Source organism: Lactuca sativa, chromosome 9 (assembly GCF_002870075.4).
Source record: "Lactuca sativa cultivar Salinas chromosome 9, Lsat_Salinas_v11, whole genome shotgun sequence".
In the NCBI taxonomy this organism is placed as follows: Eukaryota; Viridiplantae; Streptophyta; class Magnoliopsida; order Asterales; family Asteraceae; genus Lactuca; species Lactuca sativa.
The window spans coordinates 81706518-81731599 of NC_056631.2; the positions used below are offsets into that span (position 1 = coordinate 81706518).

General features: G+C 33.9%; 3 protein-coding genes across 3 annotated transcripts; 1 reads left to right on the forward strand and 2 right to left on the reverse strand.

The window, feature by feature from the left end:
- Window positions 1–9311: 9311 nt before the first annotated feature.
- Window positions 9312–12102, reverse strand: LOC111885362 (alpha-galactosidase 3). The gene is made up of 13 exons (XM_023881623.3): window positions 11781–12102; window positions 11618–11676; window positions 11454–11510; window positions 11349–11383; window positions 11048–11151; window positions 10901–10973; window positions 10706–10830; window positions 10532–10615; window positions 10368–10432; window positions 10199–10281; window positions 10020–10110; window positions 9725–9924; window positions 9312–9518 (listed from the first exon to the last, which is right to left on the reverse strand). The coding sequence occupies exons 1-13, from the start codon at window positions 11954–11956 to the stop codon at window positions 9411–9413; spliced, it is 1260 nt and encodes a 419-aa protein (XP_023737391.1). The 5' UTR covers window positions 11957–12102; the 3' UTR covers window positions 9312–9410.
- A 6519-nt stretch (window positions 12103–18621) lies between these two features.
- LOC111885366 (transcription factor MYB4) lies at window positions 18622–21283 on the forward strand. The gene is made up of 3 exons (XM_023881627.3): window positions 18622–18857; window positions 19124–19253; window positions 19430–21283. The coding sequence occupies exons 1-3, from the start codon at window positions 18725–18727 to the stop codon at window positions 19752–19754; spliced, it is 588 nt and encodes a 195-aa protein (XP_023737395.1). The 5' UTR covers window positions 18622–18724; the 3' UTR covers window positions 19755–21283.
- On the reverse strand, window positions 19964–24147 carry LOC111885365 (beta-fructofuranosidase, soluble isoenzyme I). The gene is made up of 7 exons (XM_023881626.3): window positions 23761–24147; window positions 23581–23589; window positions 21543–22411; window positions 21118–21282; window positions 20689–20924; window positions 20518–20605; window positions 19964–20311 (listed from the first exon to the last, which is right to left on the reverse strand). Exons 1-7 carry the CDS (start codon window positions 24104–24106, stop codon window positions 20114–20116), a joined length of 1911 nt encoding a protein of 636 aa, XP_023737394.1. The 5' UTR covers window positions 24107–24147; the 3' UTR covers window positions 19964–20113.
- Window positions 24148–25082: the final 935 nt, after the last annotated feature.

Genomic DNA, 25082 nt, shown 5'->3' on the forward strand with positions numbered 1-25082 from the left:
AGTGAGAAGACTCACCTCGCGGACACGGGAAGATAGCAACTCCTGAAATCTCTTGCACTTGATCCTCCGAGCTACAAGCTCCCTGTCTCATCGTATATCTCTTTTTAATACTTCTATCTCCCACGCTAACTGACCCTACAACGTTACACACAGGTCAACTCTGGTCAACAGTCCATTGTCAGCTCGACTGGACTCGGCGAGTTCCCTGGCGACTCGGCGAGTCTGGTCGTCCTTCAATCCTCTAAGATTCCCCTTCTACTCGTCGAGTATCCTCATTGACTCGACGAGTCACTCCTGGAAGAATCGCGGGGCCACCCCGACTCCACTCGCCGAGTCTGAAGAACAACTCGGCGAGTCCCAGTGAATCTTCAAGCTACTCGCCGAGTCTGATCATCCGACTCGGCGAGTCCATGCCATGCAGTCGATCCAACTGCTTCCTGAGATACGTTTTTCCCGAGATACACACTCATGGGACTTCTGGACCTCTAATCATCCTATTACTAGGGTAGAAACCTTTGTATAACAACATAATAATCCATCAAATCTCCAAATGGGTTTCATAAACCCTAAATTCGTGTACACATCAAAATAACAGGAATGATCCGAGACCTTACCTGAAAACATACTCTCTGTGTCCCCAAACCTCAGAACTCGACCCCCTTGCTCTTCCTTTGGCCAAAATCCTTCCTCTTCTTGCACCACAATTCCTTCAAAATCAATAATGGCCTTCAAGTTTTGCTCCAGATGCCACAGCCGTCTAGGGTTCTCCACAATCGGCCAAAAGACGTGAAATGACGACATAACAACCCTTAAATACGACCCAATACGAAACGGCTAGGGTTTCTGCTGAACAGCGTCGACTCGCCGAGTCCATACCTGGACTCGTCGAGTCCAGTCGCGAACCCGCGACCAACTCTGCGACCCTACTCGGCGAGTCTGGCTCCAACTCGCCGAGTCTCCCCTTTAAAACACCCCAAAATGCAATTTAACAATACTTGAGATTTTGGGCTGTTACATGAAGGAAAAGGACCCATAAATTCAATACCCTATATATCAAATATTTCACAAACCAAGATGGGGGTCAAGGGCATTTAGTTTCGGGAACTCAAAGAACTAGTCATTTGACATCTCTCACAACTTTTACAAAAAGTGTAAGAGTCATGAAAAAGTCGAGGCCAATAAAATCCACAGTCTAAAATTTTCCTGGCAGTTCTTTGAGGACCAAAATGCCCTCCACAAGCATAACTATGACAAAAGTTGAGGATAGATTGTACCTCATGTTCTTCAACACATCTTCTTATTACCTGATCTGCACAATGTTTCCAAAGGTACGGTTCATCCCAAATGTACCTTCTCGCATCTTTCTTGATCTTATCTCTATGTGACCTCGTGAGGTCGGGTGGGAACTTTCCCGTGACCATGAAGTTTCATATATCCACATACTAAGGTGGTGTTTGGATAGCAAACAAGTGCTCGTGCGGGAATGTGTCATGGATGGGAGTCGCATCTTCGGGTGGAACTATTCGGCTCAAATTATCGGCGACTAGGTTCTCTTTCCCGCTCTTATCTTTGATCTCAATATCGAACTCTTGCAAAAGCAGCATCGACCGTATTAACCTCGGCTTCGAATCTTTCTTGGTAAGTAAGTGCTTTAAAAAATTATTAAGTTAATTTGTGACCTTTGGGACTCGAATAAGTAAACCCCGAGGGGTATTCTACACCTAATTTCCTAAAGCAAACTTGTTTGGGACTGATTGGGTTGAAAGCTCGCTACACGGGTTCCATAGAAAGTCGTGAACTTAATAATAACAAATAAAGCTAATATGTGGCCTTTGAGGTTCGGGCAAGTAAACCCGAGGGATCCCTTTAAATCTAGCACACTAAGGTCATCTGATTTAGATGTGTTGGTTGGAAGCCCGTTACATGGATTTCAAAGAAAGTCATGAGCTTTATTTGTAGAAAAATATAATTAGATAGTTTGCATATATTTATGTTTATAGTTTAATTAAATAATGTGTATGAAAAAAATGTTTGGCTGTAAACATTGGGAGTGAATGTAAACTACTTTGACTGGTGTAAGTGGTTTGAAACATGTAACTAATTTGGGTAAGTATTAGGGAGTTTTTAGAAAATATTTTTAGAAAAAGATTGTTGTTAGTCAACAAATAGTTGGAGTCGGTCATTGTCATGCTTTGTAAAATGAAAATGATTGAGCATATTTTGCATCACATGTTTTCACAAGAGTAAGACCATAATTTGTTCCATGTGCTAACCCAATACCTGTAAAAGTGAACAAGTGTTGTAACTTTTGATTTTGTTGAGTTGCGTTAGGGAATGGCTAAAAACCTTGTTTTACATGTTATATATCTTTGTGGGGTTAATGTCAAGTTATCTCAAGGCCCGACAGGTACACCTTCGACTGTATGACATAATGAGGTTAACTGGATTGAATATATTCGTTTTGTTTTGTTTATTGCATAAATGGTTGAAAAAAAAATCTTTTTGTACATATGTTATTTTCATTAGCTCTTCTTTTATTGCATGCATGCACTCTTAATTCCATTTAGTCCTTTTCGTTCCTTCCATTCTTTCCATCTTAGTTTCTTTTTAGTCAACTATCGTCTTCTCTAGGTAGATTCTGAATTTTGTTCTTTCTTGAGGACAAGAAAGGACTAAGCTTGGGGAGGTTTGATAGGTGCATTTTATGCACCTATTTTGCATGTTTATTTCTGTCTTTTTACAGCATTCTACTTCATAATTCTTACATTTAGTTAATTATTAGGGCAATTGCACATTTCATTAAGAATGTCTGGTACTTCACTATTTTTGATTTATTTTACAGGCATTATGGAGCGTGGAGCTTGGAACTTGGAGCTTGGAAGCATGGAACTTGGAGTATGGAGCTTTGGAGCATGAAGAGAAGGTGAACCGGTCATTCCATGGCAGAAAACATGAAGATGGAACCCGAGTCATTGTGCATTATTATCATAGCAAAGGACTATGTTTGAAACGTGATTATTGTCAAAACGACATGGGTCGTGTTTGTCCTTTGTCATCTTATATTTGAGCAACATGACTCGTGGTGAAGCTAGATTGAAGATGGAGCCAACAGTGAAGGCTTTTTGGAATTTTAGCAAAAAGCATGGGCCATGCCAAAAACACATGGTCAAGACAAATGTCCATGCCAAAAACACATGGGCAAAAGGCATGGTCATGCCAAAAACGCATGGCCTTATGGCAAGTCACGTGAACTTTAATAAAAGAGGAGGAGACGTCATTTTGAAGGAAGAGAACGATTTTGGGGAGCAGTTTCTGGCGATCTAGGGCAATTTTGGGCGAATTCTTGGAGCTTTTGAGAAGACTTAATCATTGCAAACACTTGGATTTCATTTTTGTAAGGATTAAACATTCCAATTCCATCTTTATTCTTGTTTGATTTGTTCTTAGCTAGCCATGTGTGGCTAAGAAACCTTAGTTTCTAGTTCTTGTTCAAAACATGTTGATTGCTTGACTTGAAGCATATGATTTGATGTTTGATTTGTGATTCTATTCTAGTGATTATGTTTTTGTTTAAACTAGAACCCTTAAATTTGATTTGTGTTTGATTGGCCACTTTCATGAATTGAATTTTTGTGCAGTTAATTAACTTTTAGGGCACCTAATCGTTCTATCAAGTTAATAATTGGTAACAAGCAATGAGTTTTCTTATTGTAAAACATATATCACATGTTTTGACACTTCCGAGCGTATGAGAAGAAATGAACATTGTTGGGAAGCTTGTACAAAACTTAATGCAATTTTTCAATACAATCTAAGAGCGTGTTTAGGTTGAATTAGTAAAGCTAGGTCTAGTCAAAGAGCGTGTTTTTGTTAGATAATTTGGCAAGCGAGAGGTATTAGAGCGTGTTAATAGCTTTCAGTACCAAATTAGAATAGCAATCTTGAATTACATCAAGTCATAATCAAGTTGAACAACAATATTGGGAACTAGAACTGGAAACACTTTTACAACTTGTTTACAAATCTATTTTATTTTGTGCATGCTTTTAAAGTAGATTGTTATTTTATTATTTCACTTTTGCAAACAAATCCCCCTTTTGTGATCAAAGTACCTTTCGCAAAGAGGTATAGAATTTTGTCCCGTGTCTCTGCGGTTCGACCCTGCTTTCCTTGTACTACTTTTTAGTGCATTAAAGCAGTGTATTTGGAGTCTATTGTACCCCTATCATTTGTTGGGTTTGACACGCCTAACACGAGGACACCATCGATACCCTAAAACACGTATAGGTTGTGGTGGATTCAAAACCAAAATCGGCCCCTTGAGTCAAAGGGCGATGAGTGAACTCCTTTGGAGGAGTCTCTGATTCATGAGAATGTAGCAGTGATGATAAATTTTGCTAATGAAGGTGGAAGAAAGGGGAGAGAGAGAGAGAGAGTGGGAGAGGAGGGAGGGAGAGAGAGAGAGAGAGAGAGAGAGAGCGACGGGGGAGTGTAACGCCCGCAGATCCGGGCTAGTCAATTTAGAGGCAATAGGGGTCGAAAATGACTTTTTGGAAAATTATTTATAATAAATAATCTTAACCAAGTTTTATTATATGTTACAAGGTTTTCGTACATATAAAGAACGCCGAAATCCGAGTTATAACGAAGAAGTTATGGCCCGTCGAAGTTTTATGGCAAAACCGGCACGACACCGGGAAGCGTAAAAAGTGAATTTACGATAGAAAACTTTTTAGCCTTATTTGTCTAAACCAAAGTTGTATAGTATGTTAAAACGAGAAAATCCATAAAAAGAACACCCAAATCTGACTTCGTATGAGGAAGTTATGATTTTTCAAAGTTTCGGCTTAGTAGTGTACAGCCCGAAACTCGAATTTTAGTTCGAGCGATTTTTGGCTTACGCGACCTAAATTAGAGTTGAAGATCTCATTAATAGGAACTCAACGGTAAAAAGATAGACGAAAACGGAGTCCGTATGAAGGAGTTACGAATTCTTCACGGTCATTTAACAGTCTAAACGCCTCCTACTGTTAAATTTAAGATCGGTCGAGAATTAGCCAACAGAGTCTAAATGAAAGTTGTAGATCTTGATTTTACCAACGCGTTGAAAAAAAGAACGTCGAAAACAGAGCTTGTATGCGAGAGTTATGATTTTTCTACGTTTGAAGGCTGATGCGCGATATTGGGTGACGTGTCGCGATCACAACCATTACTTTCTCTCCAAGGAAAGCCATCAGATGATGACACGTGGCACCAACTTGGCGAGTAGGTCCTCCTACTCGGCGAGTCCATCCGGAATTCACCCTATAAATAGAGGTGTCAGGTCTTGCCATTTCTTCACACCTCTCAAACCTTCTTTCTCTCTCTACACACTCTCTCTAAGCTCCCTAAGCCCCCCTAAAGTCTAGGTAAACCCCCTAGCACCCGAAAGAAGCCCCGAGGCTCCCGGAGTCCCGAGAAAAGATCCTTTTGGCTCGGGAACGCTGCTCCAGCGAAGCCCAGTTTTGCGAAAAACCCGTTGTAAGTGAGTTGTACCTATCCTATCTTTAGTATAGCTTATGTTACAATATAGTAATGTTATTAGGACCTTATAAGGAGTATTTCGGCTATTATTATGGGTTATATAAGTATGGTTTAAGACTTATATAATAATAATAATAATAGCTAGACTATTAAATTAGTCTCGTTAAACGTTAGACTAAACTCTAGTGGTAATGATACTAGGTTTCGTCAAGGGATAATTGTTTTAAGAGTAACAAAGTGTTGTCCGAGTGTCGAGTGACCACCTTCCCAAGTGAGTGCATAGTTACTTTCAGCTTACACATAGATATGAAGTATTTTATATAAATTACATGCTATGTGTGCCTATTATCCGAATACTTGTTGTCTATGATGGATGAATGATTTTATACATGTTTAAATGATTTAAACTGTATATTTATTTTATATCTACGTAATATGTTGGGATAAAACATGGGTAGATGAAATAGTTGATGTGTGATGAAATAAAATGATGAGAGATAGGTGATGATAATTAGGTGAGGATAGATAGGTGATGATGGATCGGTGATGTAGGATGAAAGATACTATAACCTTGTCTGACAATTTGGAGATGTAGTCATCTACCAGAGTATAGATGGCGACCACGGACTATTATAGACAATCCCATGGAAACACCAGCAGGCTCATAACCTGTAGGTGATGAATTACGAGTTCAGACGATGTTGTAACTACGTATTCATGCGATGATACTCTAACACCCTTACTATGAATTACGAGTTCAGGCGATGTTGTAACTATGTATTCATGCGATGATACTCTAACACCTTTACTATGAATTACGAGTTCAGGCGATGTTGTAACTACGTATTCATGCGATGATACCCCAACCCTTAGTGGGCACGTATTGAGGGAGTAATCCCTGAATCAATACTGTCCAAGCGATGTAGGCGATGATCCTTAGGGAGAGTCCTTAGGAACAAACATATAAGGAGACGCGATGTAAGGAGATGAGAGGTAAATATGATGTAGGAGACGACCCTTAGGATAAATCCTTAGGGAGAGTACTTAGGAATAAAGAAGATAATGGGGATGGGTAATTGGGTTAATTGTTTGATGATTGAACATAATAATTATATTATTGTGGGTTGAAAACCCTATGTACTCACCAGGTTTCCCAACCTGACCCACTCCAGCTTATTTATGTCACATGTGTTGTTATGAAGTCACATTACACTGAGAGATTAAAGAGATGTAGATCACTAGTGTAAATAAAAGTAAGTTCTGTTTATGCTTATGTTTCTGTATTGACAATGACATCCCAAACGTTTTAAAATGAATAAAATACGTTTCTTCGAAAATGTTTTGATAACGTATTTATCGTGTTTTTCTAGGAACAAATTCCGCAACATTTTTATGAAAAAGAAGTACTCTGATTTTTATAAAGCATAAACAAAATCGGTCTTTTCTGACCGTAAAAATGGGGATGTCACAGGGAGAGAGAGTGAGAGAGAGAGAGAGAGATGACCATTTATATATTAAAAATAATTTATATATATATATATATATATATATATATATATATATATATATATATATATATATATATATATATGGTTAGGTTATTTTGTTTTAACTATCTATTGTGTGAATGTATGATTGATTCTGGACCAATCATTTTAGTTATTTTTAGAAAGTAATTAATGCATATTTCATGTTGAAGATATAATGAGTATTAGTTACATCTTCAGCATTTAATATGCATTAATTATTTTCTTAAAATAACTAAAATGAATGGTCCATAATCAATCATACATTCACACAATGAATAGTAGGAACATTTGAACCTATATATATATATATATATATATATATATATATATATATATATATATATATTAAATAACAAAAAACTTCATAAATGGTCTATGTGGTAGTGAAATGACGAAAATATGCTTCAGTTAACAGACAAAACTTAACGGGGTGAGCAATAAGAATCAAACATCAAAATTTTTGAAAGCATAGAAACCATCTTTCAAATTTTTTGAATTTAAAAACGAAACGTCAAATCTGAGAAAAACACAAGGACCAAAAATGATGTTTTTTCAACATAAAAAGATAAAAGCTTAAAGTTTCAAAAACCTCTCAAAAAACTATTTTAAATAGTTTTTGGATTGTAATTTTTGTTTTAAAATAAAAAAAATGTTCCCAAAACAAATTGTTCAAAAAAAATTTAAATTATAAAAGTTGTTAAAAACTATTAAAAACCTGTTGCCAAATATACTTTAATACCGGAAAAACATTGTGCATATAATTATTGTTTTTTTCAATTAGTTTCAGTTTTTTTGAAAATGTAAGCAAACATCATCTGCTATTTATTTCTATTTTATTTATTATATTATAAACATGAAAATAAAAAATATTACGAAACCAAGTCTTAATTAATTAAATGGAAAATGAAAGATACAAGTTGAGGAAACGCATGTGCCTTGTAAGGCCGGAAGGAATGGAAGCGAGAAAGGGTGAGGGAAGTAACCCGCGGGAAAGAGGTGGGGAGGGGATGTCGCACTTTCTCTCTCCTCATGCTATTGGGTAATTTTTTTTTTAATATTTATAAAATTATATACATACTAAAAAAATATAAAAAACATATCAAAAATTATGGTTTTTAATTCCCTACAAAATAAGTATAATATATGTATGAAATATATTTTTTTAAAAAAATAAAAAAATAGTGAGGGGAGCTCCTCACCCATTCTTTGGGTTTTAAGTGAGGGAAAGGAATGTGAGGAAAATAGTGGTGTGGCCCATAAAAAATGTTAGAAACATCCCTCTCATATTCTCGGGTCTAAGGACTTAGGTTTAACAAACAAGTGCACGTTCCATTACATTTTTCGCTATTATGTTCAATCTCTTCCAATTGGCAAAGCAACTCATATCTCAACGGGCAAAGCCTTTCTTTTCAAGTCACAACCAGCGATGGAAGAACCATCACTAGCTACAAAGTCACATCATCTGGTTGGCAATTTGGTTAGACGTTTCAGGGAGGCAATTTTAAGTTATAGAAACACAAAGTGTTATTGCTTTTCTGCTTTGACATAAGTCAATGTTGAGATATTAAGACATTTTATTATGTCTACTTCATATTGTTTTCTTGATATCGTAAAATATAGAATGAAATTTATAAGCGTGCTATTACACATATACATCTGTTATGGTTTTTTTTTTGTTACATGTTAATTTATTTTCGCTGGTCTAATTATTTAGTAACCAAAGTATTCTTTGATGATGATCATTGTTGGAAAGGAATTCACTAATTAAAATTGAAACATCTATGCATATTCATTTTTTTTTATTGTAAAACTTAAAAAGTGTTCATGGATAAATATTCTATAGTTGTCGTTAAGTTCAAGGCGAGATTCTGTTAGAATTTTGTCTATTCAGGTTGCGGGATCTTGCGGTTGGATAACCTTAATTGTTTTGCTTCATGTGGTCTTTGTTTCTTGGCGAAGGTAGTCCACATTTTCATGGTTATGTTTTTTTGTTCTGTTTTTTTTTTTTATTTTATTTTTTCATTTATACAGACTGTAATTAACTAAACATAAAACATTGTAACCCTTATATTTATCTTAACTTGAATTCGACAAAATTATTAAAGTTTATCTTAGAGTGGGCTAGTGGAGTCTCTCTCCGGCGAATTATTTGTCTTAATTTCATCAGCATGTGTAGTTTGCCCATTAAAACCGACTAGACGTTACATTACTTTGGTCAACAAGTTTTATTTTTATTTATTTATCATAAAAGCGAAAACATTTATTCCATAAACACAATAACATAACAAGAATCAAGAACTACAAAATATCAACATTAACCCCACATTACACAAAACGAAAAGATATAAATAAAAAAGTTCATATTTTAAAATGAGACAACTTCGGAGTTAAAATAAACATCTCACAACTATGAGCATCCACCGCCACACCAAACGATCCAACCGCATCCGTTACTACATCTTCATGCTGCAAATCAAATACAAACAGTCAGTCAACAGTTAGTACAGAAAAGAACAGGTTGTACTGCGTTTGAACTGACACTGTCCTGTGTCGTATTGACCGATGTCGGTAGGACAAAATATTGTAAATATTTTTCCGACGAGAAAAATACCAAAAAGGTGAAACGAGATATTGATATCGTGGAGTGTGTAAAAAGACGTAAACGCCCTTACCTTCCATAAGTCTCGTATGGAAAGAGTGATGGAGGAATCAAGTCCAAGTGTATCCCATGAGACTTGAATCGTTTCAGCTTCTGAACATCGGTTCCAAAGAACAACAGCAAAACGGTTTCCAGATAAAGGTCCAGCCCAAACTTGAAGACAATCATCTGTTCCTGAAACTTTGACTTTTCTTCCCTGAATTCCAAGTGGATCTGCAATTCAAAAATAAAAAATAAAAATATATTTTTTTTTCAAGAAAAGGAAGATGAAAATTGCAACCTTTTAATACACAAACAAAAAAAATTACCTTGGTTTACAGCAATGACCTCTTTATTGCTTAAAATTTCAAGTGTTTCTTTAGTCATGTTTCTAACATCACAACCTACAAGAAGTGGAGCCTGCATTTTTTTTTTGCATGAGATTTTTTTCCATTAAATTAAATCAAAATGAAAGATAACAAGAGTAAAAAAAAACACACACACACACCTTCATCAATGCCCATATGCTAAAATGTGATCTGTATTCCAAGTAACTCATGCCTCCATTACCAACTTCTAACATATCAGGATCTATAAAAAATGCAAAATAATTTTATTACAGTTTGACCATGTTTGACCAGTTGAGAGAACATGATTTTTTCTAATTACTTACTTACCATTCCATCCACCAGGTCCTGCATAAGCTGCCCATTTGTCATTTAAATCAGCAATACTAGTCATACTGGAAGACAAAAATTAAAGATAAATGTTTAATATAAACTCAACCATAGTTAAGTTAAGTTAAGTTAAGCATGTAACATTTATCACAAAAAGCTTCAACCTTTCCCATGTATCAGTGATGTCATCTGTTGTTCTCCAACTGTTTCCAACATTTCCTGCCCATAATGCAGGATCATCTTCACCCCTGAAAGAGTTTAAAAAGTTCTTGAAATATGTTGAGAAGATTCAAGATTTGAAAATTTACAGAAATGAGCTTTTAGTTGTTAGTTGTTACCATTCACAAAGGGAATAAAAGATTGTCCTTCCAGTTGAGTTCAGAGCATCTCTCATTGGTGGATATCTATCAATTGGTTTGATGCCAAGATTGAAGCAGTTGTCATACTTCAAGTAGTCTACACCCTAAATAAGATTGAAGGAAGCATGAATTTTGAATGATGAACATGAAAGAATTAGGGTTTTTGGGTCTTACCCAGGAAGCCCAAGTTGCTGCATCATCATTCTCATGGAAAAGTGAAGCGGGTCGTACTTGACAGGTGAAAACACTAGAACATTTAATAGAATCATTTCGTCGAACAGTTGGTGGGATAATTGTAAGAATAGATGGATTTTATTGTACCCTGCTGAAGAATAGATACCGAGCTTCAGGCCCTTCCCATGTACATAATCAGCAAGAGCTTTAATCCCAGATGGAAATGTTTTTGAGTCAGGAACTAATTGACCCTGTGGAACAAGCCATTACGTTGTTATTTAGGTTAAATTTGCTATGATCAAATCGTAGTTCTGAGGTGGGAGGAAGAATTTTCTATTGAAGGTTTAAGGATGGTTTTCTCTACTGAAACCATGGAAGACGCCTTCATTTATGCAAATTAGATCTACGAGAAAGTGTGCACCAAGAGTGTAAAGGAATTTCGACTTACCTTTATGTCCCGTGTAAGTGCTTCCCAACAATCATCTGTGTTTAGGGATAAGATATCAGACTCAACCACCATTAATAACATAAGTAAGAACACTTGAAGGAGTACCAATGTTGACATAATTATAGCCCAAATCAGCCAAGCCAGACGAGATAAGTGCATCAGCTGCCAAATAGATTAAGAAGTTGGAGCAATTACTTTAAATGAACTCAATTTTGCTTCCCAAGATTAAAATCGCAAGTCCCCTTACACAAATGGAAAACAAAATCAACCTGTTTCCTTAATTAGAGTCTCGTTTATGTTGCAAGCAAAGAAATTCCAGCTATTCCATCTGCTCAAAGTCACTCATTCATGAAACGAGATCAGCTCCAACAATCAAAATCGAATTTGAAGTATAAAAACACTGTCAATCACTACAAATATCGAATAAATTACCCCATCTGAGGAGTCTGAGCCAACCCATTACTGAGCTGAAGCAATCCGTACTTTGAATTATCAAAAAGATTAGCAACACCATCTGGTTTCTCGATGATCGGCAATGGCACCACTCGAGCTGATGATACCGTCGATAGAAACACAATTGCTAATACAGCAACTGTCTTGTAATCCATAGCCAGTTGCGATGATTTACAAATCGTAATCTTACTATAATTAAGTTCCTTAATCTGAGGCTATGGATTATGGAGGAGTGGACTTTCTAGTGGATTTGTGAAGTCATTTCCAGATGAACTCGAGAATATTCGTTAAAAATGAGGAAACGTAGAAGAAGTGAAGAACCTCTTAATAAGTGTGTTGTACTATATGCTTCTAAGGTTGAACATTTGGATAAACCTTAATTAAAAAATTAAAACCATCTAATCTTCTATTGCGATAATGACTTTTTGGGCAGAAAAACAACCCACGTGTCAGTTATTTTACTTATTTTTAAGCGACAATTTATTTCAATAAACATCATCTACATGCTAAAAACCAGTTATGTGTTTATTTTTTATTTAACGAATTAACATATTAATCCTCAAATTGCTAGAAATAATAAAAGTACGAGAACAAAAATTAAATTTGACCAGAAATAATAAGAGACAATTACTAGTCTAGCCAAATTAAAAAAGTGATTAACAATTTTTAGCTAAAAATTAAGATTTGTCCCAAACTAGCCCACGAAACCGTAGGTGGTTAAAATGGTCTACTGTTTCGCTCATTTACCTGCTGTTTTGATTTTAGTATATACAATTTTTTTTTTTTTTCATTTTTCACTATGAAACCGTAGACGAAAAAATAGTCTACTGTTTCCTCTGAGAAGTCTACTGTTTCCCAAATAGTAGATTAAAAATGATCTACTGTTTTGTCTAAAAACCTACGTTTTTGATTTTTTTTAATGAAAAAAAAACACTAATTTTTACTATAAAATATAATTTTCTTTTAATATATAGTAGGTACGATATAGTAGTCAAAAAGTTAGTGTTTTTTTCATTTAAAAAAAAAAAACCCTAAAATCATAGGTTTTTAGACGAAACAGTAGATCATTTTTAATCTATTATTTGGAAAACAGTAGATTAAAAATAATAAAAAAAATCTTTATATACTTAAATCAAAACAGTGGATAAATGGTTGAAACAGTAGACCATTTTAACCATCTACGGTTTTGTGGGCTAGTTTGGGAAAAATTCTAATTTTTGGCTAAAAAGTGAGTTCAAAGTTCATATTTAAAGGTATTGATTTAAAGTTCATTTATTATGTTTAAGTTTATTTTAGTATTGATTTGTAGTTGTGACATTTTTGCATGAGCACCTACAAAAATATCATTTCTTAATGAGAAACTAGTAAAGAGGTCGCGGCTATGTCGTTTTTGGGGTAATCTGGAAAAAATCGGCAAACTTTAAAAAATATGTGCTGAAATTGCAAATCACCACAAATAGGGGAGAAAGTCGACAACCCCTAAAATTAGATTTCAAAAGTGTACAACCAAAAGAATGGACAATGTTGGCGAAAATTCAAAAATGTTGTGACAATAATGTTAAAGTTGCTAAAGTTGGGAAAATATGATGACAAAATTCAAAAGGAGGTTTTTTTAATGTCAAAATGTAAAAGTTTTTAGTACAAGGACGAAAAGTGTCAAATTCATAAAAGATTTGTGTCAAAAACATCAAAAATGTAAAACTTTTGACTATAAGGACTAAAAGTGTCAAACTCACTAAAGTTTTGTGGCAAAAATATAAAAGTTTTGAATTTAAGGGCGAAAAGTGTTAAATGCACCAAAGATTTGTGGTAAAAACCTAAAGGTCAAAAAGTTACTATGAAAATCTGGATATTGACACAAAATACCCAAATATAGTTGAGGGACCATTTTTGCTAAAAAAAATCCACCAGTTTACTATTGCTAACAATCATTTCCATAATATATATATATATATATATATATATATATATATATATATATATATATTAATGACATCTACAAAGATGTTTATGTTAAATATGATAATTTCCCGATAACATATGACATTTCCGAGGGTGTTTCTATGAAAATGTGACATTTTCCTAAGAAATTATCATATTTTACTAAGAAGTTGAACAATTGTTGAAATATCATATTTTATTGAGAGATTATTATAGTTTACTGAGAGATATCATTTTAACAGTAATACCAAAATCCCTACGAAAATGTCATGTTTTACTTACAAATCACATTTTGTCAAGACCGCTATAGAAATTTCAGAATTTTAGGAGTTAAATAGTAACATGGCATTCGAGTTGTTAGCAAAATAATTAAAAAAAATGATGGGATTTGAGTTGTTAACAAAATAAGAAAAGTGAAACAGGAAACGTTTGAACGATGATGGGTTGTAAACATGAGGTGTTATAAAACCTTAAGCATAAAGTCAAGTTACTTTACATGTCATACTAAGGACTTAGACCGGTGGGAGTGGCCGCGGTTTTGCCACCTCATCCGTGCACACCACCCCCTAACCGTGGTCTCCTGCGGTTTAGGCCATGGTGCGGCCCTTCAAAGCCATGCAATTTGATTGGTAGGGGAGGAAACGGTCAAATATTTGACCGGTGAATTTTTTTTTTTCTTTCCTTTTTCCTTTCTTTCCTATAAATACACATATTTTTTTTTAATAATGCAATGTAATGTTTTTGAATTTTCAATGTAATGTTTTTTTAATTTTCATGTAATGAAAAATTATGTTTTTTATTAAAAAAAGAAGTTTATTAAATTAAAATAGTTAAAAAATAAAATAATAAAATAAAAAATAAAAAATAAAAATGTGGCACCACTCCCTTGGCGTGGCAAGAAACCACACTTGTGTGGTAAAAAATGACGTGACGCACATGTGGTGGTGAAGAAAGTGTGGTTTCGTTGACACCACTCTCTCCAGCCTTATATATTAAAACTTTAATGGAATGAATATTTGATATGTAAATAATATGCTCTTAAACGATAAAATATATATAATGAAGAAATCATTGACAAAGTAAGAAAATGAGAGAAATATGGAAATCCATCGAAAAAAAAAGCATCCTACTTTGAGGCTATGGAAACTAGGCGCAAATGAGCCTTGAGCATGCTTCATCGCCTTGACTTGATTCGGGTAAGTCAAAGTAAGGACTTTGCTTTTTTTTTTTTTTTTTTTTTTTTTTTTTAAATCCCAGACAGGAAAGAAGTAAAAAAAAGATCTTAAAATGTTTTAGGATCAACTAAAGCAGATGAAGATGCATTTTCCCCTTAGGGAATGAAAAAGATCATATTTCTTAAAATGAAATAAGACGTGCTCACTTTGAAAGAGCCCTTGGTCTTAGTCTTAAAGAGAAGGAAGCTGACAATAACAAGATAATAAAGAGCAAAAAAGATAAGCAACCAGAAAGGGCATCATATAGCGCGAAAGAGTCTAAATATAATAAAGGCAAAGCGCGAAGCTTATAGTCCGTTCCTTTCCCAAGTATTTATGTGTTTGATTCAACATTTTCACCTAATGCATAATAATTAACTATGTAGCTAAACTCTTTTATTCTCCATGGATTACTTAATGTCTTAACCTATTAAGACATAAGCTTAAATTTCATTTCACCTATTGAAATCATAACTAAATTTACAAGTCATTTATGTATGATTTAATCATCTAATCAACTTTTTATGTCAAAATCAATTATACTCCAGATATAACTCGTCTATACCTCTCAATTGATTAAGATATAAGGTAAATTTCATTTTTTAAACAATTTCACCAAAGTAGGTTTTATCACCATTTTTCTAAATTTCAACAATTTAACTATGGTTTCAACATATACTCAAAATGGCTAAACCCACAACATCACCGTCCTCATGTTTTTCATACCACATTGATTAAGAAGCTTACTCATAATTTAAGCATAAAAGATTAACCCATGATGTTCATCATCATTAAGGCTTTTATCGTAGAGTGAAAGCCTTCACACCCCATTTCTTTGCCCACATTCAGCTCTTGGACACGTCACGTCCTCTTTTTGGTTACGTGCGTTTCGCTCTCTTTCACATAAGGTACAACATTTCTACATGTTGTGTCATTGTCTACCTTTTTAAATATAGCAGTCTATTATGTCATGCGTCGTGTTCCTCTTCACCCACATGTCGCGTTCTCAAAGTACGTCACATTCCCATATTTTTTTATCCACTTATCAACACCATTCTCTTTAGCAATGTGTTGCGTAGCATCTCACTTGTCTCATCTACGAGTTACATCTCTCGTAATAATAACTATAATAAAAGTAGGCGTAATTTTTCTCATTTTAAATTTATAAGAGACTTTTCTCTAGTCTCATCTTCACACATAAGTGTTCTTTCTCGTATCATGCGATACTCACAAGTATCATAAAACTTATATTCTCTCACCTTCTCTAAGTAACTAATTGGTCTGTTATCTCCATTAGGATAGCAAGCCATATAAGTCATCTTATTGACTTATCACGTCAACTACAATACTGATATAGGATGTTTGAAACTCTCACTACTCACTCTGATGCAGTAAGCCCAATCCTTATATATATCTTGAACATATTCATCAACCATCAAACTTTGGCTATCAAAAACCATTATGTAATTTAAAGAAATATTGATTGCTAAAGCTATTACTGAGACCTCAAAGAATAATCTCAAAGGTAATATCACTACGTCGACTCTTAAGCTCTACTACCGGGCTGACATGTAAAAAATAATACGAAATGGTTTGCCCAATATATAATATAACTATGATGTTAACATATAAAAAAAAAAATGAAAACCATAGGGACTAAAACCGAAACACTTGCCAAATTTAAGGTCGGAAAAGTTAGAAACATTTCTTTTGAACCGGGAATAGAAAATTTGGATAACCACAACAACTTTTCTGTAATTTAATATATATTTTTTTTATTATTTAACCAATATCTAAGTAAAACATATACTACGTCTAGCATTAGAAAAGAAACCCTTTGCGATTATTTTATAATGAAAAGGATGATTACTTTCATTATTGACCAGAAACGCACACCAAAATCGAGTCAAAAGTTGCGGTTGCCATGGACCAAAGTGAACAAGCAAATGCCAAAAGAGGGTCATTCATTCCCTTGCTTGCCTACCGGCAATAAGGGATCTACTTTTACTTTTAAGCTTGGTGAATAACAAAAAGAAATGCTACTTGTTAATAAAAACATCAAGTGAGTAGTTGCCTTTTGGGAAATACAATTTCTTATAAAAAGAATCAATCCAAATTTAGATAAATGCTACATAATAATTATCATGACATTTTTTAATTGTTGTTGGTCCATAAGTCTTCTTCATTTATATTGTTAATAAACATTTTATGTATCTTATCCTTAATAAGATGTTCTCATCAAACCACAAATAAAAACACAAGTTTACATTCCACAACATAAACGATTCTTTTGAATTGAAATTATCGTGGATTTAGTGATTAATTAAGAGAAAAACCAAAGAACCGATTTAGTGGGAAATGAAGAACCAAAAATCAGACTGAATGCCTCGGTTCCAGTTTGGTTCTACAAGTGTGTGATCCTTATGAATATGTTCGGTTCGGGAACCAACACAAGAACCGGGAACCAATTTAATGCCAGACCGAATACACCGGTTCTAGTTTTTTTTGGTCCAGTCCAATTCCACTGGGTCAAATACTCATCCATAATATGTATGCAATAAAAATTACAAATATATATGGTAACTTTAAAAGACTTCTCATATATCGGTTATTAGAGTATATACATACTATCTATATAGATATTTAGGAAGTATATATATGATAATTAGAGTATATACATACTATCTATATAGATATTTAGGAAGTATATATGATATCATGTATGTAAATGAAAATCCATGTCAATTTTAACATGTGCTAAATTGGAAATAGAGGATCACATTACAAAAATAATTCCATAAATAATTCTTATCGTGGACAGCCTCCCTAATAAATAATTTTTTTTGTCACATGTTACATTCTTATTTATTTATTTACATGTAATTTTGTGGTTATTTTATTTTAATTTTTATTACACATATCATTTTATGGTTTTTTTTATTTTATTAAATTCCAGATAGTATTTAAATGCTATAATAAATACATATCAATTTCATTAATAAACTTTTCTTATAATTTCAAAATTACTAAATTAAAGAATCATTAATTTTTTTTATTTATCTATCTAAATTATTTGTTTAAATTTAAAAAGAAAAAAACACTTTAATTTTTATAATTCAATATTTTTTTTTCATTTTTTCTTATAAATTCAAATTTCTCAAATGTTTAGAATTTTATATTTAGTTTTTTTTTTTAAATAAACTCAGATAATATATAGGTCTCACACCCAATATCTAAATATCTAAATAGAAAAATAACGGAAGATGGAGATGCAAGCTAAACAATCTTATATAAATACTAACAGTTTACAATTTATTTTGGAGTTAGCTAAATAAACATCTCATTTTATCATTTAGACACCTATATAGCTTTTAAGGTATTTTTATTATCACCCAATGATAGTTTAAGTTAACATGCTTCCACTCAACAAACTTCAAGAACTAAAGTTTTCTTTGTAATTAAGTTTTGTACTTAAACATATATTCTAATTTCTATATTCATAGGGATCTAGAAGTTGGTAAAGGATAGGCGAGACATGTTCCCAAAAAACAAGGGTTGAAACTGTCGATCTAAAAAAGTAAAGGGGGACTATATGAGTTTATAACGCAAATGCGGTAGTTAGACTGTAAATGTCCTATTAAAATAATGGATGTTGATTGCTAACTAACCTTTAGACTTTGGACTCATCACCATGGCAGCTGAGGAGAGAGAAACAGTGTCAGAGAGAGAGAAACAGAAGAGAGTCAAAGAGAGATCTGAAGAACAACAATGGTGAGAGCACCTTGCGTTGACAAAAATGGTATCAAGAAAGGAGCTTGGAGCGAAGAAGAAGATAACCAATTACGAGCTTACGTTCAACGTTATGGCCATTGGAATTGGCGTGAACTTCCCAAATATGCAGGTACCATCGGTTTTTCATCCATTCCTGGTCTTCATATCCGTTTGAATTTCACCCAATTGCACTTCTTTTGAATTGCGTCTTTCTTCTCAATTGCGAACTGTATATTTCGAGGAAAATGGGGAGAAATTTCGTTTGTGGATTCAATCTGATATTATCGTTTCTGTTCCTCATTTTATCTTTTGTCAATAGCGAAATTCACAAGCTTTTAATCGCTAGTTCGAGATAATCATTAAATTTCTGTTTGATTTCTTTAAAAAAAAAACTAGGGTTAGCTAGATGTGGCAAGAGTTGTAGATTGCGTTGGATGAATTATCTTCGACCAACTGTGAAACGTGGAAATTTTAGTAAAGAAGAAGAAGATCTCATCGACAAGTATCATAGAGAAATGGGAAACAAGTATGTGATCCAATCTCATTTTCATCTTTTCGAATTGGAGGAATCTGTTCAATGTTTATAACTTTTTCGCTTCTAAAATCAGTTTTCTATGAGATAATCATAAATGGCTAAACATAATCCATCATTTATGCATTGTTTTGGCTATGCTTATATAAATTTCTTTGATTGTTTTCCAGGTGGTCAGCCATAGCTGCAAAATTACCAGGAAGAAGTGATAACGAGATCAAAAACCATTGGCACACACACCTGAAAAAACGCACTTCTAAACACAATCAAGATTTCTCCAAAAAAGAAGAAGAAAGTTCTTCAATTGAACAGATTATGCAATTTACAGGTCAACCTCCAAGCTTTATTTCCAATGAGTCAATAGCATCTCACAGATTATCAAACGAGTCATTGGTATCCGAAAGACTTTTTGATGACACATCATCACATTCTTCACGTATAGAGAATCGATTACTGATAGATTTAAATCAAGAATATGTTTTAGAGGAGGAATGAAGATAAGGGTATCAAGTGGAAAGCTGATATGACAAAAGTAACTGTTTCAAAAGAGGTAAAGTCTTTAATCCCGAATGAAAGGATTGAAAACTTTTTAACTGTTGTTTGTTGTAAATTAAACAACAATTTCCTCAACTTCCATATCAATTTGTTATTTCTTTCTTTCTTTATAAAATCTGTCTTAATTTATTAGTTATATGACCTACCAATAACTTTAATCATGATTTTGAGTTTTGGGGTGTTACAACTTACAAAAACATGAATGAGTGGGATTTGTAACTTATAAGCTTATACCTACTACAACAGGCAAATGAAATGACCAAAATGCCCCTAGTGAAACACAATGAGTAAAACTGAACCTATTTAAAGAGGGAAAAAGGGTTTAATTGTGCCCCACCCATCTTCCAAATCTTGAGAGATGCCTTAACATTGATGCCAGTTGCATTGTTGAACAAGAATACTTTGGCTGATTCATAGATTGCCTTTGTAGGATACACTCTTGATGTTATCACTATTCTTCCTTCTTGTGCAAAGCTTTCTACTATTGAATGATCCACCTGCATCGAGGGCAAATTTGTAAAACAGTCATTTTATTACAAACCAAGACAAAAAAAAAGTTACAAGAACCTCAAATAGAATTTTTTGGGACTAAAGTTGCAAGAGAAAACTTTTTGGGCCAAAATTTTAAAAAAATCAACTCAGGGACCAAAAATGTAATTTATGGTTATCTTTTATAAACCCTAGTTTTAGAGAAGTCACATACCAATAACCTCATGTTGTAGTTTTCACCATGAAGGACAGGAACACTACTTCCATACACCATTTTGCCCACATCTAAAAGCTTTGATGATCTACATCAAAATTAAATTCCATAAATTGTTTAGCAAACTAAATAAGGGCAAAAATGGAAAAGGCAAAAGAAGATAATAGTAACCTTGATTCATCAGCACAAAAATAAGTTCTCGAGGTGCCATCAATGTTTTTTGCAATATAGAAATACACTGGAGTTTGCTCGGTTAGTGATGCATCGGCTAGGACCACGAGCCCAAACGGTCCCAAAACACCCCTTGCGGCTGAACCATCACTTGTGGTGCAGTTGAACAAAACATCGGCTTCTAGGGTTGCACCCAACATCGCACTGTCTACCTCGAATGAGGCAGTTATGTCCAACTATAATATTTGTCAAAAAAATTATCAGTCCATATCACTGTTAACTACATAAAAAAAAAGTTATTCTTCCATTAACTTTGAGCTGTACATTTGGCCTACACTGTAAACTAGTTATACAGTGGCCCACTGACTGGTGTTTTCAAGGAGGCCAATCCACAGGGGATAGATAAAATGAAAATGGTTGGTACAATACCTGTGTGGCGGAACCTATATCAAGTGGTATGAGTGATCCAGGCTGCAACTCCACGTCTTTAAATTCGTTGTGCTTTTTAGATCTCAAAGTTTCAACTTCCTCAACCGGCCATTGAATCAAATTTCTTTGTGTCTTAGTGTCCAATACTACGGATCTTGGAATGTTCTGTAAATAAATTTTAAAAAGAAATAATCGCATCTCTTTTAAAAAATTTATAAAATTATACTTTTTAATTATATATTTACTTTAATGGATAATTAATAATTAATGGATTTTAATAGCATCTCATTATCATATCATCCATATAAAGTGACAAAAGTGTCACGTTGTCTAGATGTTGAAATGTACCATGATCGTATTTATTTAATTGTTTGGAGAGTGTAAATATTATTAAAATGTTTATAATTAATTAATTGTTTATATACCAAAATATTTGCCCATCCTTTAATAAGGTCATCTTTTTGAGGATCCGTTTCACCAACATATCCCCAAAGAACCCGTCTCTTCTTACTCGGGTCATAAAACGTCTTCGAAGCATAAAACTTTCCATAATCATATCTCAACCCGATACCCACATCCATTTCCGGATCATCCGGGTACCATTTATCCTTCACCGGGTCATACGACCCGATCGCATACCAATCATGTCTATCTTCATCTCCACTTTGCTTCAACACATACTTAACACCACCCGAACCCGACCCATGATCCGACATATCCAACCCATTCGTATCGGTAGTGGATACCGGGTAAAGATCCACACACTCCCACATACCCGTACCCGGAACCGAATGCAAAACATCATCCAACAACTCAAAGTGTGTGAAATTGGTGGTGTGGTAGACGAGAGCACACCCGATCGTATCATTATGTTTCGATCCCATCACCATTCGGTACTTGCCGTCGGGTCCGATCCAGAGAGTGGAAGGGTCCCGGAAATCTTTGAGGCCGACGCCGGGAGGGGGGAAGAGGATGGGGTTGCCGGAGTATTTGATCCAATCGAGGAGGAGGGGATCGGAAGAGTTGAGGGGGTATGCGAGACATTGAAGCTGGGAGAGATCGAAGGCGTTGCCACTGTAGAGCATGATGATTTGGCCGTCGGGGAGGATGGTGGCGGAGCCGGTCATGACGCCTTGGATGTCGTACCAGTGATCGGGAACCATGGCGAGAGGGAGGTGGAACCAGTTGATTAGGTCTTTGGAGACGGCGTGGCCCCATGTGATGTTGCCCCAAATGGCGGAATCCGGGTTGTACTGGTAGAATAAATGGTACCAACCCATGTGGTATAATGGACCTGAAAATTCAAAACCCAATGAATCCAAATATTACCCCAAATTATATAAAAAATTGACATTTTTAACTTTAAGAATCATATTCTTGTTATTTCTGATTTTTTAATAATATATTTACATTCTTGTTTTTTTATAGTATTAAATTAAGGGACAAATGTAAGAAAATTATTATTATTTATTATAGGTATATTAATTTTATGCCTATGAAAATACTCTTTTTATTGGATAGTCTATGGTTTACTTCAATAATGTCTATAATTGGTTGTGTTATTTTGATGTTTTGATTCTTGAGGTTTTGAAATAATGAGAAGATTTTAATAGTCGAGTATTTTACTATAGGATTTTTGTGTTTAATATGGGTTTTGTACGTGTATTGAGATTATATGAGGGTTTTCAAGGAAAATGTGAGAATACAAATGCCAAAAGTATAATAATCATGTTATTTAAGTTAATTATATAGTGTCATGTGACACTTCGATACAATATTCTAATAATGTGATTATTGTGTAACTATTCATGCATGAAGTACATATATTAATTAAAAAAATATTAATATTCGAAACACATGAATAAATAATTTTTTTAATACGAATCCACGAAATCATATTTGAAATATTAAACCTCTGATCGCTTTTCCCTAGTCAATACGCACGTCAATGAAAGAGTCAAAAAAGTCTTAAGGAAAACTACTTTACCAAACTTTTTATTAATTAATTAAAAATTTAATAAAACCTAAAATTATCTAATATTTCATGTCCTAAAAAAAATGCAACACTTAGTTTTTTTTTTTTTTTTTGATAAAATTTCTCTAATAGTTGCAACCTTTATTTAAATTTTTAAATTTCAAATCTAGTTAGTTTGGTAGATGTTATATCATAAGATACAAACCTTAAATTTGACCTAACAAGAGACATATTAAAGAGGTAATGACCAAGTTATAGACTTCTAAATATGATATCAAATAGTTTATATTCGACCATATTTTATCAAACGCAACTTATTCTTTTATTAACTGTTTTACATGATATTTATAACATCTATTTTAATGCACACATTTTTTTTACTTTTGTATATTTTTCACAAGTATTTTAAATATTTAACAATTGATAACTTTTTTTTACTAATGCACATGCCAAATGAAATGATAATAAGTCATTCAATGAATACGTACCATCAGGGTCTGAAGAGAAGATCAGCAAAATCCATCAAAAATACGCCAAAACCCAACATAAACAAATACAAAACATACATTAGTAAATCATCATTTCCAAATTTCAAAACAAATTAAATAAAAAATTATAATGTTATTTAATTCTTTATATCAACAACGTAACCATTAAAGGATACATACCGCTGATGAAATTCTTATCGGGTTGAAAATGGTAAGCAGATCGTTGCCATTCTATGCTATCATCACCACCAACCATATTCTCCGGCCACCCCACCCCTCTTGACGACGGTTTCTCCTCAATTCCCGGCGATGCTGACGTGGTTGTGGCGGTAGTGGACTGCCGGCCACCTTGTGGTCTTTGTAATTGGTTGTACATTACAGCAACCATAGATGAAAGGACTAGCATGGAGACAAAAAAACCGGCGAGGACCTTAACGATGGAAGATCCATCCGCCGGAGATCCGGTGGAATATTGCCGGCGTTCTAGGTCGTCCCGATCAATGAGAGGCGTCGTGGAAGAATCCATGGTGGAGTGATGAGTGATGACACTTCTTGACACACTGTGTAAACCTCAAGAATGTCTGTATGGTTTTATAGGATCTTGACAACTTAGCTTAGGGTTTGGTGGTATTAGTGGGCCCAAAGACATATATAAATTCGAAAAAGAATTCGTTCTTTTTTTTTCTTAAATTATTATGTAAAGTATTATGTTTAGCAAGAACAACCTTTATTTGCATCGAAAGCCAATCATGTTAGCTTGTTTATGAAAGCTTAAAGAAAGCAATTATAGTTAAATTAAACTACATAAATGGTCCTTGTGATTCTAACATCTTCTAATCTAATCTTGAACTAAACTAATATTTTCAGTGAGACTTGAACTTTCAATTTTTTGAAAGATAAACTCATTTTCCAACTTCTGATATGATACTGACATGTTATAAGTCTTTGATTTTTTTTTTTCTCTTTGTCTCAACTTTATGGCTATGCTTTGTTATAACAATGTTCCGTGTTTGTTAAATTTCACCATTAAACGCATATAAAATGACCATATTACACCCGTTTTATTATTTCAGTATTACAAGAAAAATACATCAATGGTATGGGGTATTTTGTTGTTCGTTTTTCTCCCTTGTGATTGTGAAGATGGTGACTTTAAGTAAGATGGTGGCTTCTACAAATTAAAGCTACAATTCTGAAATTAAGGAAAAGATGTAGTTCGTTCCATTGCTCAAATATGTGAAAAGGATGACATAATCATTTAAGAGAGTTAGAGGAATGGGCCATTTCTGTAATCTATTCTTATAGTTATATACGTAATCTAAAAAGATGTTTTAATGAGTTTAAAACATTAGGTATTTGAAAATTTGTTCTCATTTAAAATGCTTATAATATATATGTTATTTATGTTTCTACATTTATAATTGACATTTGAACCTACTAGCAAGAAACCCGCATTATGCAGCGGACGAAAAATTGTTTAATTTAAGTGAACATTTCGTTTT

Coding starts and splice junctions, on each gene's coding strand:
- LOC111885362 (XM_023881623.3), bottom strand. CDS start 11,956: ATGGATTACAAGACAGTTGCTGTATTAGCAATTGTGTTTCTATCGACG. Junction 11,511..11,617: donor GACTCTAATTAAGGAAACAG/GTTGATTTTGTT, acceptor TCTATTTGGCAG/CTGATGCACTTATCTCGTCT. Junction 10,433..10,531: donor ATCACTGATACATGGGAAAG/GTTGAAGCTTTT, acceptor TTTGTCTTCCAG/TATGACTAGTATTGCTGATT.
- LOC111885366 (XM_023881627.3), top strand. CDS start 18,725: ATGGTGAGAGCACCTTGCGTTGACAAAAATGGTATCAAGAAAGGAGCT. Junction 18,858..19,123: donor TGAACTTCCCAAATATGCAG/GTACCATCGGTT, acceptor AAAAAAAACTAG/GGTTAGCTAGATGTGGCAAG. Junction 19,254..19,429: donor CATAGAGAAATGGGAAACAA/GTATGTGATCCA, acceptor ATTGTTTTCCAG/GTGGTCAGCCATAGCTGCAA.
- LOC111885365 (XM_023881626.3), bottom strand. CDS start 24,106: ATGGATTCTTCCACGACGCCTCTCATTGATCGGGACGACCTAGAACGC. Junction 20,925..21,117: donor ATATAGGTTCCGCCACACAG/GTATTGTACCAA, acceptor CAAATATTATAG/TTGGACATAACTGCCTCATT. Junction 20,312..20,517: donor ACTACAACATGAGGTTATTG/GTATGTGACTTC, acceptor CCCTCGATGCAG/GTGGATCATTCAATAGTAGA.